A 19,325-nucleotide genomic window follows, 5' to 3' on the forward strand; every position below is an offset into this window, starting at 1 on the left:
CGGGGTCTCCGATTCCAATCATGTCTGTTCTCCGTTGTTGTCCCTGGCTGGTGGAACAACCTGCCCTCCTCCACACGACTAGCCGAGACTATCACCACTTTTAAGAAGAAGGTGAAAACCCTCTTATTCCAAAAATATTACAGACAAATCTAACACTTACACACGCACATGCGTACACATTGCACAAACAAATACAAAATGTATAAATACATTATAATTTTTCTTAGTCTAGCACCCAACAATCTCCGAGCATGCTCTTCACTGACAAGTCTAAGCCTTATCAGGGCTCTTAGTTTGTAAACTCGATATTCTATAGAAATCGAACGAGAATTGCTGGTGTCTTCCCATTGTAAGTCGCTTTGGATAAAAGCGTCTGCTAAATAAAGTAAAGTAAAGTAAAGTAAAGTAAAGAAGAACAAAAAAAAAGATTGTACAAGGTGGGCCATTTATATGGATACACCTTAATAAAATGGTGATATTAACGTCCTGTTAGTGGCACATTAGTATATGTGAGGGGGCAAACTTTTCAAGATGGGTGGTGACCATAGTGGCCATTTTGAAGTCGGCCATTGGATCCAACTTTTGTTTTTTCAAAAGGAAGAGGGTCATGTGGCACATTAAATTTATTGGTAATTTCACAATGGTGTGTTTGGTTTTAACTTAACTTTATTAACTTTATATGTTATTTACAAGTTGCTGACCACTTATAAAATGTGTTCAATGTCACCAACTATTCCCATTTTATTAAGGTGTATCCATATAAATGGCCCACCTTGTATAACTTTAATTCGGTTAATTGTCAGTTCGTTAAATATGATAATTAGTGAGTAAAACAATTTACATTTTCATTTACAGCTTTTATCTGACGCCCTTATCCAGGGCGACTTACAGGGACAGTCCTCCCCTGGAGCAACTTAGGGTTAAGTGTCTTGCTCAGGGACACAATGGTAGTAAGTGGAATTTGAACCTGGGTCTTCTGGTTCATAGGCGAGTGTGTTACCCACTAGGCTACTACCACCTATGTCACTATGTCACTTTATTGACACCTCATCACAGTCTCTGTTGAAGCTTGTATGTAGTAGTAGTTTCCACATATAGCATCTTAAACAGCCAGTACATTATTTTAGTTAAATGTTCCTAATTATAATGAGGCAATTTTTTTATTCAACTCATTGTCTTACTTCTATCTACAAGCGCTCTTGTATGGAATGAATGGATAGTATGATAATTACTGTATTTTTTGGGTGGTCCATGCATCTCAGAAACACTAAGCCCACAGAATCAGAATTTGCCAAGTTTGGCCAACAAGGAATTTGTCTGGTTGGAATGGTGCATTAGCAAAAAACGTAAATTAACTATTTAAAAAAATAACAGTGTAACAAAAAATAACAAAGTTAACAGAAGGGGAAAGTGGAAAGGAAGGAGGGCCAGCGATATGTCGTTGTGGGTCTTTGAAATTTCTCCCAGATTAGTCAGTGGCGTAAGTGTGTCCCCCGTTGTCAGAACATCAACACTCACTAAAGCAGTTTGACATTGATAAGATCCTACTGCTGCTCACTTGGTCCTGTCCTCCAGATGTTCTCATGGAGGATCGAGGCGTGGTGGGTAACTAGTTTTTGGACTGAGCCCAGGCGTGTGCCTTTTCCTGCCTTTGTTGACGCTAGTGCTTCATCTTTCTGATGTCCCCGTGTCTCCTCTGCCACCCTCTGATCCCGGGCGAGGTAATAGCGAGTGACAGCAGGGAAAATGGCAGACAATTACATCTGCGCTGTGCTCGGCTGAGCCGTTGCCCCAGCGACAATGGCCCTGGTCTTCATGGTACAGTCAAATAGAGGCTGCACCATTTCAGTGTTGTCAGGTCGGCGTGGGTTGAGACGCCACTGTACATCGCGCAGAGCAGCAGGACGCAACTGACAACTACAGAATAGCCAGCGGCTAGCCACTTTATAGTCTGCCAGAGCTGAAAATGTCACTACATGTGCTTTTTGGTGTGCATCTTCAGATCCCTTTACGTCTGGAATGGGGCGTGGAGACATGCATAACTGCACATAATAAATCACTCTCAGAAGGATGGATCACATGATTGGTTCATTAGTTTCAGACTTGCAACACCAAGTAAGGGCAAAGAAAACCTCAAGATTCCCATCAATGAATAGATAAAACAAGACACAATCAATCATTCATAACAAGTAAGATGTGTACATGAGAGCATGTCAGCCATTGGACTCCTTCTATTTTCTGATGTCAGAAATAATTACACACCAAATAAAAGGGTGGTTTGCTTTTATATAAGTCTTTTATATAAGTCCCTTTCCCCTTATGATGTCATAAGGGGAGACATTCCAGATCCAACTGTCTGAGCTTCCGCTCTATATAAATATCGCCATGGACAGGCTAGGGGAAGTCTCTATGTCATGGGTCCTTTAAACATACAGCAATGTGTTGTATGTAGGTACTGAGGTTGCCGATGACCTTACACTAGTGTGGTAGTAGCCTAGTGGGTGACACACTCACCTACTGGCACAGTGGCCCTGAGCAGGGTGACTACTGAAGGTAACTCTGGATAAATTGTACCGTAATGGCACTCTAGCAACCATTCCCCACGCTTAGCGTTTAGTTTGAAAACAGTTCCCCTATCTTAAATCTGTGTTCCATTTAGCTGCTGAAATATAACAGAAATTCTGGTGCTAATATGTGCAGATTAAGGTTATTTTATTTTTTTTTTCGTGTGAGATCGAGGTGAGCAAAACAGGTTGATTGCTTTCAAAGGATCGTGTGCGGCATTACTGAAGCTCTTTTGCTCGCTCTTATTTATTTCTTTTTGAGAGCATTTGATTGCTGTGAAGGACTTATTTCCTCTAGTTCCAGCTGCTGTAGCTGGTGGGCCATGGGCAATCACGCTGAGCGGTTTTAACTGGATTCCGTCGCATTTGCATATGAAATGTGCAGTTTCTTCTCGCCCCTTACCATGAATAGTGTGTGACTTTTACAGTTGTGCTCACCACACATATACACAATTTAATGCTCCACAACACATTATTTTACTTGGCCATTATTGTCAGATGCCTTCAAGGAACATGTTGTGAGAAATGCACGCTGGTGTCACCGTGCTGAGTCGGGACGGCACAGGATCTGACGTCCTGTCGCTGCGAGCGGACTGACAGCCTGGATCAGCCTCAGCATATGAGATGATAAGGTCTGTCCTGGGCGGAATTTTGTTTCTGTGGACCCCGAACTCCCTTTCTTTTTGATCTCTGCGGGGTAGTCAGTATTGCAGCTTAGATCTCACAGGTTTGTAAGAAAAAAAAAAAAAACGCATCTGTACAGTACCTGACGTTTTTTAATTGTGTTCATGGCATGTGAGATGAAAGATGAATGCTTATGATTAAAAAACCAACGCCTCTTACCCTGTTTAAACCTCTCCAGGGAGAGAGGAAGATAAAGCTTCAGTATGAGCTGCTGCACTAAACCTGTATTTGAGTGGAGCAACCAAGGGTGTCGAGATAAACACATCACCAACATTGTCTCCTTGCACACTGCAGGGACGCCCGAGAGCCCATTTTATGACCGGCGTGAAGTGTGTGTGTGTGTGTGTAATTTTTATTTCTCCTTTCGTTTTCATCCACTAACATCCAATTCCATATAGTTATCATGGTAAAAAAATTTTTTTTTACTCCATTAAACATCCTGGAGGGATGTTTACACTGACTGCAGTGGAAATCAGAATTCTGTTGCCCATTATGAATTTCTGTTGAAGCTACCAGAACGATAGGTACACACACACACACACACAAAACATACCTGACAGCTCTGCACTCTTGCCTTTGAAGCTACATTTTTTTCTTGTTTCCTGTTCCTTGACCGCATAATCCCTTTTTCAGTGCCACTCAGACCTGCTTGGGTGTCTCTTCAGTCACTCATTCAACTGCCTTGAAACTGGAAGATCAAAGACGTGAAGCCCAGACGTGCCTCGTGGCCTTGCATGGCCATAAATTGGTCTAGATTGAATTTTCTTTACTTTTTTCTTTGCATAGCATTTTTTTTTAGTCAATATTATAACAAAGATGAGGTTCATTTGTTAATCATTCTGGCATTTTCTGAAATGGCAGTCAGAAGGAGGAAGGGGATGATTTAAGACTTCACTTTAGGCAGTGGTGGCCTAGCGGGTGAGGAAGCGGAATCTTAACCGGAAGGTTGCTGGTTCGAATCACGAACCACCAAGGTGCCACTGAGGTCCCCTTGATCAAGGTACCGTCCCCACACTCTGCTCCCCGGGCGCCTATCATGGCTGCCCACTGCTCACCATGGATGATGGTTAAATACAGTTGACACATTTCGTTGTGTCACTGTATGCTTTCACTCTAATTAGCTTAATTTTACCACAGATAGTTCCAGATTGGCTGAGAGGAATCATGGGATAGTATCTTACCATGTCACAATATTACAAAGAATCCGTACGCTGCAGTAGCCATATAACATAATCAATTATTTATTATATTTTTTTCTTATGAATTATAATTTATTATACATCATGGTGCACCAGAAAGAACCGTTGGATGTGGCCAGCAATATCATGTAGAGTGTTTATTCTATTTTGGTGTTTTTTTTTTGTTTTAGTTTGTAGTACAGTAGTTCTATGGGACAGTTCTATTATATCATCCATTGTGATTTTTAGCATTCAGCCTGAAAAAAAATTTGCATATATGCACCACACATCCCACACACTTGTGAAAAATTTGGGACTCCTCCACCTGGTGATGTTTTACTTTCAAATGTGAGAGATTGCCACATTTATGTCTACTTGAAAAAGTAAGGGATTCCTTCTATTTCTCTGGATCAAAGGACCTGAGATCTACTAGAACCTCTGAAGCCAATGATCAACACAGGGTCATGCACCTGCATTTTTTCAAAATCACTTATATTTTCAGCCAATCTGAATTTGACAGTATATGAAATTCACTAGAGTGTAAAGTGAAGTGATTGTCACATGTGATACACAGCAGCACAGCACATGGTGCACACAGTGAAATTTGTCCTCTGCATTTATCCCATCACCCTGAGTGAGCAGTGGGCAGCCATGACAGGCGCCCGGGGAGCAGTGTGTGGGGAAGGCGCTTTGCTCAGTGGCACCTCAGTGGCACCTTGGCGGATCGGGATTCGAACCAGCAACCTTCTGTTTACGGGGCCGCTTCCTTAACTGCTAGGCCACCACCACCACTTTAGAGAAACAGTAGTGTCCTTTTTTTCCTGGTTTAAATATCAGTTGAGACAGATGAGTGGTGTGAAGGTAATTTAAATCTATCACATTGTAGAAAAATGCTTTTGCATCAAGGCCATCTGACTTGGGTCTGAGGTGCTTAGAAACTTTAATAGAAATTATTAAAGCATGTTTCATTGACTTCATTGTCAACTGAGAATGGTGTGGCAGAAACAGAGGCCACACCAGAACTGGGACTTCTTTATGAATTTCCTATCTATCCCCATGGATGATACATAGTAACGTGTTTATCTTTTCCAGTAGGTAGCCTGAGCGTCTTAGCATCTAAATGTCCGCTAGCTCACTGTCATATTTATTGTTGTTATTTTTATTGTTGATGTTTATTTTATTCATTGACATATTAAGCCATATGTGCCTAGCTTCATTGCAGTCATGGTCCAAAATATAAAAAAGTGACTAAAGAAAACTTTTATTTGTTTTTTAGAACAGGATTTTAAATGTTGGTCTTGTACAGATGATTATTTATGGTGAAATATGACTTATTAATTGCACAGTTTTTAGACTGCATTGCATCTTCAGTTGTGTGACCTGTACATTGTGGACCCCGGATGGACTATTAGAACACAATTTTCCTTTGTCAGATCTGCTGTGGGGATGTATGAGCCCCTCTCCTCCCTTTACGGGGAAACTTTGATGGCGTGTCCCCCACAGTGCTGGTGGAGGTCGGCAGGGTGGAGGTCTCCCTTTAGGTGGGCTCTCATGTACCCCGATCCCTGGAGCCATGAAATTTGATTCACACTGTGCCCTGTGGCAGCTTGTGTTCCATCGGTGTAAGAACAGCAGGACATGGCAGTTTATCGGGCAGAGATTATACTCAGTACCCCAGGCAGAGTGCTGCTCCTTAAAAAAGCTGCAGAACCCCAGAGGCCTTACAGTGAAAGAGCTAAATAGACAAACAAAAGATGAAATAAACACTGAAATCTTGCTTCATTTGTATCTTGAAACTTGATTGTGTGACTATACATCAAGTAAATAAGAATTTTAATTTCTGACGCATGTTTGTGAGCAACATATTGAAGGTGATGTTAATTCATCTTCTTTTTTTTCTCTAAATGCATAGTGCACAATGATAACGAACGCATTCAAATGGCAAATAAGAAGATCCCCATGAAATACGCCAGACCTGTGGAGGAGTGGCTACAGGAGAAAGGTAACCTATTTACTTCAAACTGTTATTTAGTCATTTATTTTCTTTCTTTTTTAAATTATTACCTTTCTGTGATCGACTTGGTTGTAGTTTCTTGCTCTCTATTGTAGTTTCTATTGTTGAGTATGATGTATGTGTGCAATATGTGTATCTATTTAAACTCTTACTTGCACTGACCACACAGTCGAACCCCCCAAACTCCCGGACTTCCTTCCTTCAAACCTACAGCTGTGCAATATCAAAATTAATATTTATTAGCATTGAATACTGTGTGATATCTGTACACTGCCCAATAACATTATTCTCAGCAACACTCACTACTCACAACATGTTCACCATTACTATGAATACTTGGTAAAAAAGTGTGAATATAATGTGCAATAACATGTACATTATGTATGATTTCTCATATTCTGTGGTTATGTAGATTAACATTCCTTTAAGTCTATTGTGAAATACACGTGGATAATACAAATCTTACAACCCTTGCTCTATGGAATATTTTTCACAATTGTCTATTCATCCTCTGAAGATATTGGAAGGTGGTTTTCTCATGAGCCAGTGCAACAGAAAAATCTAAACATTAGAACAGAAATCAGATAAAATCTCCTGGACTTTTGTTGAAATGTGTGGTGTCATCTGTCAAACTGTGACTTAAAATAATAATTATCCTTTATTAAGTAGTAAGAATTCAAGGGTAGGCCATTTTTCACCAGTTTTCACCATTTTAATGACACAAAATTTCTCTTCCTTTTACCTTCCCATTTGCAGGCCGTCAGCTGACGATATTCAACACCCAGGCCACCGTGGTGATTGGAGGCTCAGACCGCGGAAGGCCATTTCAGGGTCAGCTGTCTGGCCTGTACTACAATGGTCTAAAGGTCCTGAACATGGCCGCCCAGGGCAACCCCAACATCAGAATCAACGGCAGCGTGCGGCTCGTTGGGGAGGTGCCGTCAGCGGGGTCCGCGCGGACCACCGCCCTGCCGCCCGACATGTCCACCACCTTCATAGAGACCACCACCACCATGTCCACCACCACCACTCGGAAACACCGCTCACAACCCACCATGCAGGTAAGCCTACGTCCCTCACAGGGAACAGCTAGCACCACAGACCCCGCCCTCCAATGACAGGAAGCAGCCCCGAACCCTCCATCACCGGCATGTGTGGAGCACGCGGCATCTCTCCACAATACCCGCTCGTCCCAGATTAGCTTCTTTAAATAAACGAGGGCATCGGTTATGAAACTGCTGCTCTTTTCTGGAAGGAGGTAATGAGTCATTCCTGAAGAAGTTCTTTAAAAAATCATATCACTTCACCACTGCTTCCAAAGTTAATATTGTTAAATTGTTAATAACATTGTTAATATGAAGGGCACAAAATAGGAGCATTTTACTAAACAAGTAGGGAAAGAAGCCCCCCAGGCCAGTCCAAGGTTGATGAGGGGTGGAGTGTGGAGGTGTGGCTGGAGTTTAGAAGATGCTGGAGGGTGTGACTGTGTCAAATTATGCACTTTTATTAGTATTTACATTACATAATGATGCAGTCCCAGACCTGTCCCACGGAACTCATGAAATACACATTGTAAACACACGAGGGTAGGATAATAATTATTCAAAGGTGGGGGTGGCTCACTGAATCTTTGTGAATAATGAAAACTACTGGGAGATGTGAGTAGAGTGTGACTTGAAATAAAACAATGCACTGACATTAACTTTTTTTTTTACTATCCCCAGACAATTTATCTAAATATTTCCCTCTGATGCATGTAGGCATTACCGTGTAACTCTATGATATTACAGATCTATGATATTCTAGATTTTTGGGGGGAATACCACTGAGAATATATGTGTGTGTGTGTGTGTGTGCGTGTGTGTGTTGTCATGTGCGAAGGCAATAAGAGGAAAACCGCAGACACTTTTGTAAGTTTTAACACGCCTGGAGAGGCTGTTTTTTTTGGGTCACCAAGTGAAAAGACAGTAGGGGTGTGCTGAGTGGTTCCTCTCCCTAGGGTTCCTGCTCCTCCAATACCAACTTGGGGCTGGTGCTCCTCCAGGTGCTCTGTGGATGTGGAGAGTGGGAGAGAACAAAATGGTCATGCCTACTTTCCTCCTCTAAACCGTATCAACTGCCCTAAACCAGTCACCCCACTTAACCCCAAAGGGACATAACCCTTACGCTACCCAATAGCACCGGCCCTTTAAACACCCAACCCACATAAAGCTGAACATGACTGCACATGTTACAACATGAAAAGACCAAGCCCACATAAGTTTACCTGCTTAGCAGAGCCTTTTAAGGATTAGTAGTGATAATAATAAAGACATTTTCGTTGTGTCTTGTTTCTGCCATGTCATAAAGGTGGACAAGCAGGGGACTTTAGCGCAATGCAAGATCCTAAAATCTCATCTACAGCTCCAAATTTGTTAGGGCCGGGCCTGGGCGGAGCCAGGTCCACAACTCTGCGCTAAAGTGTAACAGACAACCGCTCCTTCGGTGAATAGTGCTGATGGTCATCGGTCTGGCTGCTTGAGCGGTCAAGTAGGCGGGGTCTTAAGGTGTGTTGTGACACCTAAGGGTGCGTCGTGACAAAAAAAAAAAAATATATATATATATATATGAATCTGTCTCAAGAAATAGATGGGTGCACATGGTTATGACAAATGGGCTGCGAAGTTTGTCTACAAAGGGCAGAAGCCCCGCCCCTTTCCGTCATTCTGTGTTCTCCAGATCACCACCGGTGATCATGTCGCATGTCGTGCCATTTTTAGTTTGTGGGTCCAGTGCGCGAGGGGGATTGGCCACATGCAAAACAGTGACTGCTTATTTTCACACAAGCCATGGAGGCGTCCAGTGTCCTCCAGCTTCATTTGATTGACCATCTGCAGATATGACACCAGGGTTTTTGCTCGGTTTCGTTTTAATGCCGTCTGACCGCATAAAAGCACGATCTGTGTACAGCTGTACGCCCCGGAGATAAATGCGGAAGGCAGGCCGCGTCAATCCTCCTGACAGCGAAACCGGCCGTTTTACAAATAAATGGTGAGCCAATAAAAAGAATGTGATATGGCAAATATAATTATACTGGCCGTTCAGAACAAAGTGACCCGGTGGCTGTGATATTAAAGCCATCACTCTCTTTACTGTGTATGTCACTGTCTGTAGAAAAAAAAAACAATAAAATCTCTAGTGACAGCCTATTTACCCTCGGCAGCTTCTCTCCAAGAGAGGTCAAAGACAACACAAATGCATAATGATGAACCATTGTTTTTTTTTATTTATTTAGGCGTTCCATGTAACCTCCATCACTGTGCCTAGTGAAAACTCTCTCTCTCACACACACACACACACACACACACACACACTGTGGCGATTTTACACCTGTGGCGATATCAGTGCATCCTGGAAATGCTCGCTATCGCGCTGCCTTTGAACCCGGCTGTGTCTGATTTCCTCATTAAACCGTAGGCGGTCGGTCAAACGTCACAGCTCAGTCCATTCCCCGGGCAGCAGATAGGCTGCAGGCAAATGAAGTGGTGATCAGCAGATGTGCGCTTTGCCTACGTGTGCACCGCGTCGGCACCGGGGCTCCGTCTGACTGAGGCCTGCAGGGCTGTTGGAGTTTATTTGCATGTGATGGTGCACTAACCATACAAGCAAAAGCTGCGTAGCACTTAATGTTACTCAATATACAGAACAGGCCAAAAGTTTGGACAAACCTTCACATTCAATGTGTTTTCTATATTTTCATGACCATTTACATTGGTAGATTCTCACTGAAGGCATCAAAACTATGAAGGAATGAGGTGAAATAACTGAAAACATGTTTTAGATTCTAGTTTCTTACTGCTTTGAACACTCTTGGCATTCTCTCGATGAGCTTCAAGAGGTCGTCACCTGAAATGCTTTTCCAACAGTCTTGAAGGAGTTCCCAGAGGTGTTTAGCACTTGTTGGCCCCTTTGCCCTTCACTCTGCGGTCCAGCTCACCCCAAACCATCTGGATTGGGTTCAGGTCCGGTGACTGTGGAGGCCAGGTCTCCACTTTTTGTTAAGTACATAACTCCACATGTGTTCATTCATAGTTTTGATGCCTTCAGTAAATACCAATGTAAATGGTCATGAAAATAAAACACATTGAATGAGAAGGTGTTTCAAAACTTTTGACCTGTACTGTAAGTGCTAAATTATAATTTTTTTCTATCGTATGTTGAACATGCTTCATGTTATCAAAACTGTTACATTTACATTTACATTTACGGTATTTACCAGATGCCCTTATCCATAGCGACTTACAGTCAGTAGCTACAGGGACAGTCCCCCCCTGGAGCAACTCAGGGTTAAGTGTCTTGATCAGGGACACAATGGTAGTAAGCGTGATTTGAACCTGGGTCTTCTGGTTCATAGGCGAGTGTGTTACCCGCTAGGCTACTACCACGCTCACGCGTTACATTTCACATCATAAAAATGACTATTTGACTATGGGTTTGCTCCATGCACTACCTTCTCTCTTTGTTCTCACACAGTTTTAAAATCTAAAAAATATTTGTCCAAGTCAATTCCATAATGATGATACTGTAAATATGTATTTTTTCGGCCTTTTGTGTTCGCATGTAGTGTGATTCTGGCCGATAACGACACTTTTTGTAAATGAAGTCGGTGAGGATGGAGCGTTTGCAATGCTTACCGAAGTGAGGGATTAAGAGGCTGCTCGCCGAGTCCGTCTGAACGGGAGACCGGGGACCGGCGAGGGATTTCTCATTAAGGCTGAGCAGTGCGGTGGGTCAACAAGCTGCCGGTCATGTTTGCTTCCTGTCTTAATTTGTGCAAACAGGATCCGTAAACAAGCTCCAACGCCTCAGTTGGGAACTAATTTAATTGTGTGCCGCACTTCCAGACATTGCGTTGAATGGGGAGTTCATGGGACGAGTCTATTTGTGTCATTTGTGCTCTGCTCTCGAGTCGAAATTGGAGCAGGATCTCTGGATTCAGTTTAATTAAGAAGGGGGCTCAGGAACGCACACAGAAGCTCCGGCCTCAATTACGGCAACTTGTCTGAGGTTCACCTGCGATTTCGAATAGCCCCTGCTGGCTTAGACGCACAACAATGGCCGAGGCTTTACCTTCCGCCCGCGGAAATTCAACATGCTGACTGTCCTTAACTTCAAAGATGTTAAATGTATAGAACCCAACCCCTCGACATAAAACATAACCCCCCCCCAAAAAAAGTAGCTATGACCCAGATTCGATAAAATGAAACATTTTGGTATGTGCCACGTGCAAAGAGGAGGCTGAATGCGGGTGGGGGTGAACATGAAGGCTTTATTATATTCAAAATTGGCCGTATATGGCAACTAGTAGCAAAAAGTGCCGGCTTGTCTATAATAAAACTCTTCCAAGTGATCGTTATTATCTTTTGTGCCCCCTGTAATGGAGCCCTATACCACGACCAAGGAACAGAACGATTCTGATCATGAAGCGGAGTCAGTTTTTGCTCACTGACGGTGAGAATGTGCAAACTGAGACCAGGGCCGGTTACAGTAAGGAAGAGAAAGCCGGCATTTCAGTGCCTCATCTCACCAGGAATGGCCTTTCTCCTCATAAACCTGCCGCCTTGTGAGATTTGGGCTCCGGGGATTTTTCATAAACCGCTCAGACGGTTGTTGGAGACTTCAGTTGCATACTTCAGTCTTTATAATCTGTACAATGGTAACACAGACACTCCGCAGTAGTAATGCAGAAAGAAGACCGCGTCCCTGTTCTATTTGAATAAGCTCACAGATTCCTAATTTGTTATTTGACTTTATTGATACACAGGGGCGCATATCAGTGAAGTATAAATATTAATAACTGCCTTTTTATTTTTCTCGTGCACGTTGATTGAGAATATAAATTTTTATGTTATTTTGTGTATAATAATGACACTCTTTGTTAATATCAGTCTTTCTGTGCCAGTTAGCATCATCTCCTTAGTTTAGTGCATGACTATACTACACGTTTTGTACTTCAAGCACCTTGAGCCTTACCAGCAAATACCAAAGACCCTTTCTTTTGTATAGACCAAGAAGCTGGTGAGCCGTCTGGAGAAGACAGAAGATAGTCATATTGCTTGCGTTGGCTAAGAAGTAATGGTTTGTGGGGTCAAATTGCATGGAAAGTGGCAGCAAAACATCGCAAATAAGACTAACACTGCTCTGGAGCAGCTGCCAAAATCCACTTATCTGCCTGCAGGAGGCTGCGGAAAAGCTGCAGCATTGCTGAGGACTGATAGACTTCAGGACGCGGCGTGCAGGGAGACAGCGGCTGTCCCATATTTTACATGTGTTGGGGAAAGCTGAGCAGGGTCGTAAAATCGCTGCCTCCCTGGGGGTTTGTAGATGCAGTGAGTCTGATTTCCACGCTCGCATTCAGTATCCATCTGCAAGCAAATGGTTTGCTGAAAAGCTCCAGTCGTCACTGACTTCCATAAATTGCCTTTTATTTTTAAAAAGCCTATTTAGTTCAGTTTTTTTCTGTTTCGGAAAATAATCGTTAAATAAGGGCCTGTGAAATAGGTTTGAGAGCACTCAGTGAATCAGCTGTTCAGGCATCTAGATGAACTCCATTCCACCACCTAGGAGCCAAAAAAAACCAGAGTCCTATGTTCAGTTTTATACAGTTTGATTCTGAAAATGTTTGACTTTTTTTATGAGAAATCAATAAAAGGAAATGGTGTGTTTAAAACATCCCCTCCCTCTTGTTAATAGCTTTGGCAGAACTTAACATCACTTGGCAAAGAGCTGGGAGGATAATGTTACCTCTTACAGCCTGGAAATTGGCTGGCAGTTGCACTGACGTTATAGTAAATATAATAAGTCATTAAGTAAGTAATGGATCCATAATAAGTGAGTAATTTAATTTATGTTACCTACTGGTATTCAAACGGAAATATATGTTTGGTTCTCTGGATTTAAAATGCAATGTTATTGCGGTGGTGGTCTAGCGGTTAAGGAAGCAGCCCCGTAATGAGAAGGTGCCACCGAGGTGCCACTGAGCAAAGCACCATCCCTGCACACTGCTCCCCAGGTGCCTGTCATGGATACCCACTGCTCAACAAGAGTGATGGGTTCAATGCAGAGGACATGTTTCGTTATGTCACCGTGTGCTGTGCTGCAGTGTTTCACAACTTTTACTCTACAACAACAGCAATTATAATTTACGTAGCCTAAGAAAATCACACGATTTTCAAAGTGGTGCTCAGAACAGTGTGGCATTGTGTTTTTTTTTTTTGTTTTTTTTTATCGTCTGAATTTTTACCTTTGACCTTACACTAGCCAACAAGCCCCACGCTCTGTGCATAGTGCTGTCATTAGTGCCATGTTGAAAATAGTGCCCAGGCTGTTCACTAGGCACATGCGTTCGCTCACAAGTTTGTACTGATTTGCTAGTGCTACGATAGGTTTGATTAGCATGCATAGATTAGCCCTATAAGGTTTCTTGTATGCGTGCATGAATTAAGAACAGAACTTCTGCAACCAGACTCTTATAGAGCAGGAAGGCCAGCCAGTTACATGAACCTGATGTGCGGGTAATTAAGACCAGTGGTGGAATGTAACGAAGTATTTGTACTTCGTTACTGTACTTAAGTAAATTTTTACGTATATGTACTTTACTTAAGTAAAAATAATAATGCATACTTTTTATTTTACTCCACTACATTTTGCGGCAATTATCTGTACTTTCTACTCCACTACATTTCAACAATTTATGCCGTTACTCGTTACATTTTATGAACACAATTTCCTCAAAATCTTGCATGAAAAAATAGTTTGCCTATTTCTGGCATTCTGGCATTGTTTGCCGTTTCCTACCAATCAGGCTTTATTAGGTCCAATGATGGCAGAGCGCGCGTCAGTTCACAGCACGAGCTGGTAGACCGGCTTGATAAACATAAGCTATGCTATGCTATGCTATGTTATGACATGTTATGATACTATTATCTAGCGAAATGAATGCTGACATACAGAAATAGTATAAAAATCACACCAGTGTAGCTTCATTATTTTTTTAACACGGTGGTAGGATAAAACTGGTTTATTAGCTCAGAGAAGATAGCTTAATGTCTTTGCTAGCATAATGTCCAGCTCAGTGTTGTGCCAGTTCACACTGAAAAAGAACTAGTTCACGTTCATAGTTAATTTTTTTACATTTTGAACCATGTTCACAGCTCAAAAAATGAACTAGTTCACGTTCGTTCTTTATTTATTAATTTTTATCAGACTCAAAGCACCAGCCATGCTAGCTTTAAAACATGAGCGGCTTTCAGTCTCGCCAGAGTGAACGTCACTCACGTTCACGTTCATAATTTGTAAACTGATTCGTTCAGTTCAGCGTCCATGAAAAATAGGAACGCGTTCAATGAACGCCGTTCATTAAATGCGTTCATGCACAACACTGGTCCAGCTTGGCTGGAAGTGGTGCTTTCCGCCTGTTTCACAATCAGTAGTCATCGCTGACTAGAGATGTGATCACAATACACCAACACTCCTGTATTTCCTGGGTGTCTCACATATTTCAGGACCCCCTCCAATTTGGTTTTGTATTCACTTAAATGCAATGTCTCGTAATTATAAGGTTTATATACATAGTTTAACACAGTAAATAGGCCTAATAATATACTTGATTGTGCTAGTTACTTTGTTACCACTGGTGTTTGGTTACGGTTGTGTTTCCCTTTTACTGCTCTTAACAGAAATGTTGAATAGTTTTGCAAGTACATAAATGATTTAAAGATATATCATGTCCTGATTGGTTTATCTTAATGGTATATTAGTGGGTAATACCTAGTAGATAACTTGTCATCCACATAATTCTAAGGTACACACAGTATTGCAGAGTGCACGCACAATAAGCACACCAAACTTTCTAATACACATAAACTGTATAATTGCTTGTAATTATTACGAGCAATGACATCAGTACAGGCATAAATCAGTATATGTACTATGCTTTTACAAAATGGCACACCCCAGATGTTGAGATAAACCATTGTGTGAGTACTTTTACTTAAAAAAATACTTTAAAGTAAATTTTAAAGTAAGTACTTAGGACTTTTACTTAAGTAAGATTGTTGATGTAGCACTTCTACTTTTACTTGAGTACATATTTTGCAGGTTACTTGTACTTTTACTTAAGTACTAAGCTTCAGTACTTCCTCCACCACTGATTAATACATCGTGCCATATCACCGTTTCACCCCTCCTCAGTGTTTCATCTGCCCCAGCCCAAGTCTCGGAGTGAAAAGTGCACAAGTTACTACAAACCGCTCTGCAGATTCTGATCTGTAATTAAAACACACTGCGTCTGGTTTTCTAATTTTAGCCGTTCCACAAAGTGTAAGGCTCCCCAACGCTGTTTGTCACACGGTCCCCCGTGACCTTGCACTCAGCTGTGGGGAGAGTGATTAAAGATCAAGTCCAAACTCTGTTCGCTTTAACACCGGAAGACGAATGGCCGCCTTTTGAAACTGCCTGCAATGACTTGTGGCAATTGGACTACATAAACCGCAAGCTGTCAGATGCTCAAAACAGCGCACTGCCCGAGGTCTGACTGGTCAGAGGTGTTGAAGTGCAGATGAGTTGTCCTCGCCATGACATACACTCACTTTAATTACACAAAGTCATTCACGAGAGGATGAAGATGAGCAATCAGAGATTGCGGACCTCACCCAAGGACAACAGTCCACCCCTGTGTCACATGCAAATTCCTTACATGAAACATTACATGGGAGAAATATTTTAAATTACGGATGCTGATGCAATCATGCTTCATAAGCCCATATGAAATTAGACTCATACTTACACTATCAGTCAAAAGTCTGGACGCTCCTACTCATTTATGGGTAAAAACTGAAGACACAGGACTATAATAACTTACATGAGATCAGGTTATAAACAAAATAATAAATAGCTAAATAATAAATAGCAAATAAGGCATAAAGTTGAACATTTGAACATTTACGTCACTCCAAATCAGGGAGCTTTTGCTGTGATGGCGACATTTTACATTCTTAGGTTAAGACAACGGGGACGGTTTCCAACAGTCCTGAAGGTTTATGTTGAACACTTTCTTATCATTCACTCATGTTAATGAGCATGTCATGAAGCAGCTCATTAACATGACTGTACATGAACAATGCAGTCATTGTCTCCCTTCTCCTGGGCCCATTAAGGGTCGCCATAGAGAATCAACTGTTCTGGTTGTCCGCACAACTGACATGGCACAAGATTTATTTCAGATGCCCATCCTGGCGCAGCCCTCGGGCTTGAGAAACACACGCATCCCCAGTGAACAATGTAGTCATGAAGATGCAGTAAAAAGAGCGACTTTGAAAAAACTGATTCATCAAACATACAAAAATTTTGTTTCTTGCATTGGATTCTTCAAAATGGCCTCCATCTTAGTCTCCATAACCAGCACAGAGTAGGTGAGTCCAAACCATTGACTGGTATGGTATGTTTTCTAATGTTCCCCTTAATTTCCCCTTAATTTTCCCCCAACGAGTCATATTTACAGATTTATTTAGTTATTTCTTTATTTATATATTTTTTTGTTTTTTGTTTTTGTATGAGATATCTGCATGAATTCATCCAACATAGTTACTAAATGTGAATATGGATTATGATGTGGAGAGATTGTATTTTTTGCATATTTTTATTTTACTAAAGGTTAGTAGAGCCTTTTAGTGAAACTTGTTTAATATATTTTTTTACATGAATCCTGAGGACCCCTTTGACCTTTCACCTGCAAACAAGCACGTAGCGCTGTGCTGAATGCCATTTCCAAAGTAATGCCCAGGATGTCTTTGTGTGTCATTTTCTATAAAGGATTCAGTGTGGTAAGACCCAGCCACCCACTGCTGATCAGCAAGAAAAGGACTTCATAGAAAAGGCTTCAGAAACAGATGCATGCACCAAACTACGTGGTTCTGTGGAGATAAGCTTCCTGGGAGGATCATCAAGGGTCCAGACTGCACCTTAAAAACAAATAAATCAAATCTGGTGCTGAGTGACATGCTAAAGAACAGAGCTGTGCCATTGCTGCACCCCAGATAACATGGTTTAAACACAGGACAAGCTTGTGATCCACAAAGGAAACAAAGAGAGGGGATCTCTGTTTGAGGCCACATTCATTTAAACGGTTTTATGGGGCCTGAAAGCAGAAAATGAAGAAATTGCGATTCACACAGACTGCCCGCCTGGTCATAAAAAGGAGGGGGGTGGCCGGTTGCATCTGGCCTTTGCCTGATCGCTACCTGAAAAGCACCCAAGTCGCGTGATGGCCTCATTTGTTTGATACGCTCGTCCACATGCATCCTCGATGAAGATGTCCCCCGTGGCCATGGCGAGGGATGATATTTTGGGTCTGTCACATTGTGGACGTTGTTGGTTAGCATTCAGCTTTTTGCCTCAAGGCCAGCGCTGCCTATGCAAATCTGCTTAATCGATGCAGCATATTTACCGCGGCTCTGCCATGAGATAACTGACAGGCCCGGCTAGCGGTGCCAGGAAATATTAATGTCCCACTGGGTGCAGCAGGCAGCAGGGAATAGACAGAACGGCGAAGCAGGAGAAAGGCCGGCATCTTAATTAGAGAAGCATTAACCATTGGCAGCCCTTGGGATGATGTACATGGATCTCTAGTAGTTGGTGAACTGGACTGAAAAGGGGTCATTAAATAGTCTGGTTAAGGTAATAACGACGACAATAATCACTTATCGATCTGCAGTGACCCCCTCAAGTAGTCCTATCGTGAGAATGAGTCTCTTTAATACAGGGGTTAGACTTGTGTCACTATGAGAGCTGCAAAAATAAAAATAAAAAAAATCCATTCTGCTGTGACATAAGGACTCACTTAAACAAGAAAAACAAAAAAAAAAAGGACTCAAAATGAAGTGAGGCAAATGATGTGACACAGCCACTGCGTGATGGCAGGACTACTGGTGCACTTTAATATTCCGTGGCTGGGTCATCATTATTGTGCTGTGCAGCAGCTGCTGACTGGGGCATGAAGTCAGCGAGGCAGAAGATGAAACGGCTGTGAACAGTTGGGAGCTTGACGCAAGTGTCCAATGTCCATGTAAAAACGTGGCTGTTGGCTGGAGATGAATGGTTAGATTATGACTATGAACCACCGTGAAAACATGAAAATAAGGTCTGTGAAAGTTAATCAATGCAACGTTAAAATTTACTACACTGATGCAGCAGTGTTGCGTTCGTGAGTTGGGCTGGACGCATTGTATCTCGCTCACGTCACAAGAGACAGTTCATGTTAAAGCAAAACTACGGACCCACAATTCAGTTCAATGGTGCTTGATGTCACCCCATTTGAAGCCTCTTTCCCACATTCGACTGGCAAGAATTAGTATTTAAAAATTTATCACAATCAATCTGAATTAATTCATTGCGAAATTCATTGCAATAGTTGACATTTTTTAATCGACTGAAATAATTAACCACTTTAAAATCACGCCCCTCAGAGCTGCAGATTTGGATCAAATTGTCAGAAACTCTTCTTATTGCAGAACTCATCCGCTTCCAGTCACCTCAAAATTTCACCTGCTCTCATCCTAAAAAATCATTCTTAATGCCGATATCATTTCATCCACTAATTTAAAACTTTGGATTACAAAGTGAAGCGATTAGCCGAGGTAGCTGAGCTGGATTACAGTCGGATGATCAAAGTAATTCCCACGTATATATTGAATTAAGAAGCATTTGCGTCCATTCCATGCTCAGAAAAACTGCTTATCAACTCTGCATTTTTGGCAAATTTCTGCCCGCGGGCATGCAAACGTATATCAGCACATTCATGATGACGGATGTATATCATGTTGTAGACGGAAGCCCCGCCTCGGTCTT

General features: G+C 42.0%; 1 protein-coding gene across 16 annotated transcripts in view; it reads left to right on the forward strand.

Annotated features, from left to right (window-relative positions):
- Window positions 1–19,325, forward strand: part of nrxn3a (neurexin 3a) — a 236,087-nt gene that overhangs the window by 205,379 nt on the left and 11,383 nt on the right. For all 16 annotated transcript variants that reach the window (XM_028987720.1, XM_028986089.1, XM_028992522.1 and 13 more), the window contains 2 exons: window positions 6,339–6,428; window positions 7,197–7,501. In XM_028987720.1, coding sequence (XP_028843553.1) covers window positions 6,339–6,428; window positions 7,197–7,501 — 395 coding nt within the window. The remainder of the gene's footprint in view (window positions 1–6,338; window positions 6,429–7,196; window positions 7,502–19,325) is intronic.

This window comes from Denticeps clupeoides, chromosome 1 (genome assembly GCF_900700375.1).
Source record: "Denticeps clupeoides chromosome 1, fDenClu1.1, whole genome shotgun sequence".
In the NCBI taxonomy this organism is placed as follows: domain Eukaryota; kingdom Metazoa; phylum Chordata; class Actinopteri; order Clupeiformes; family Denticipitidae; genus Denticeps; species Denticeps clupeoides.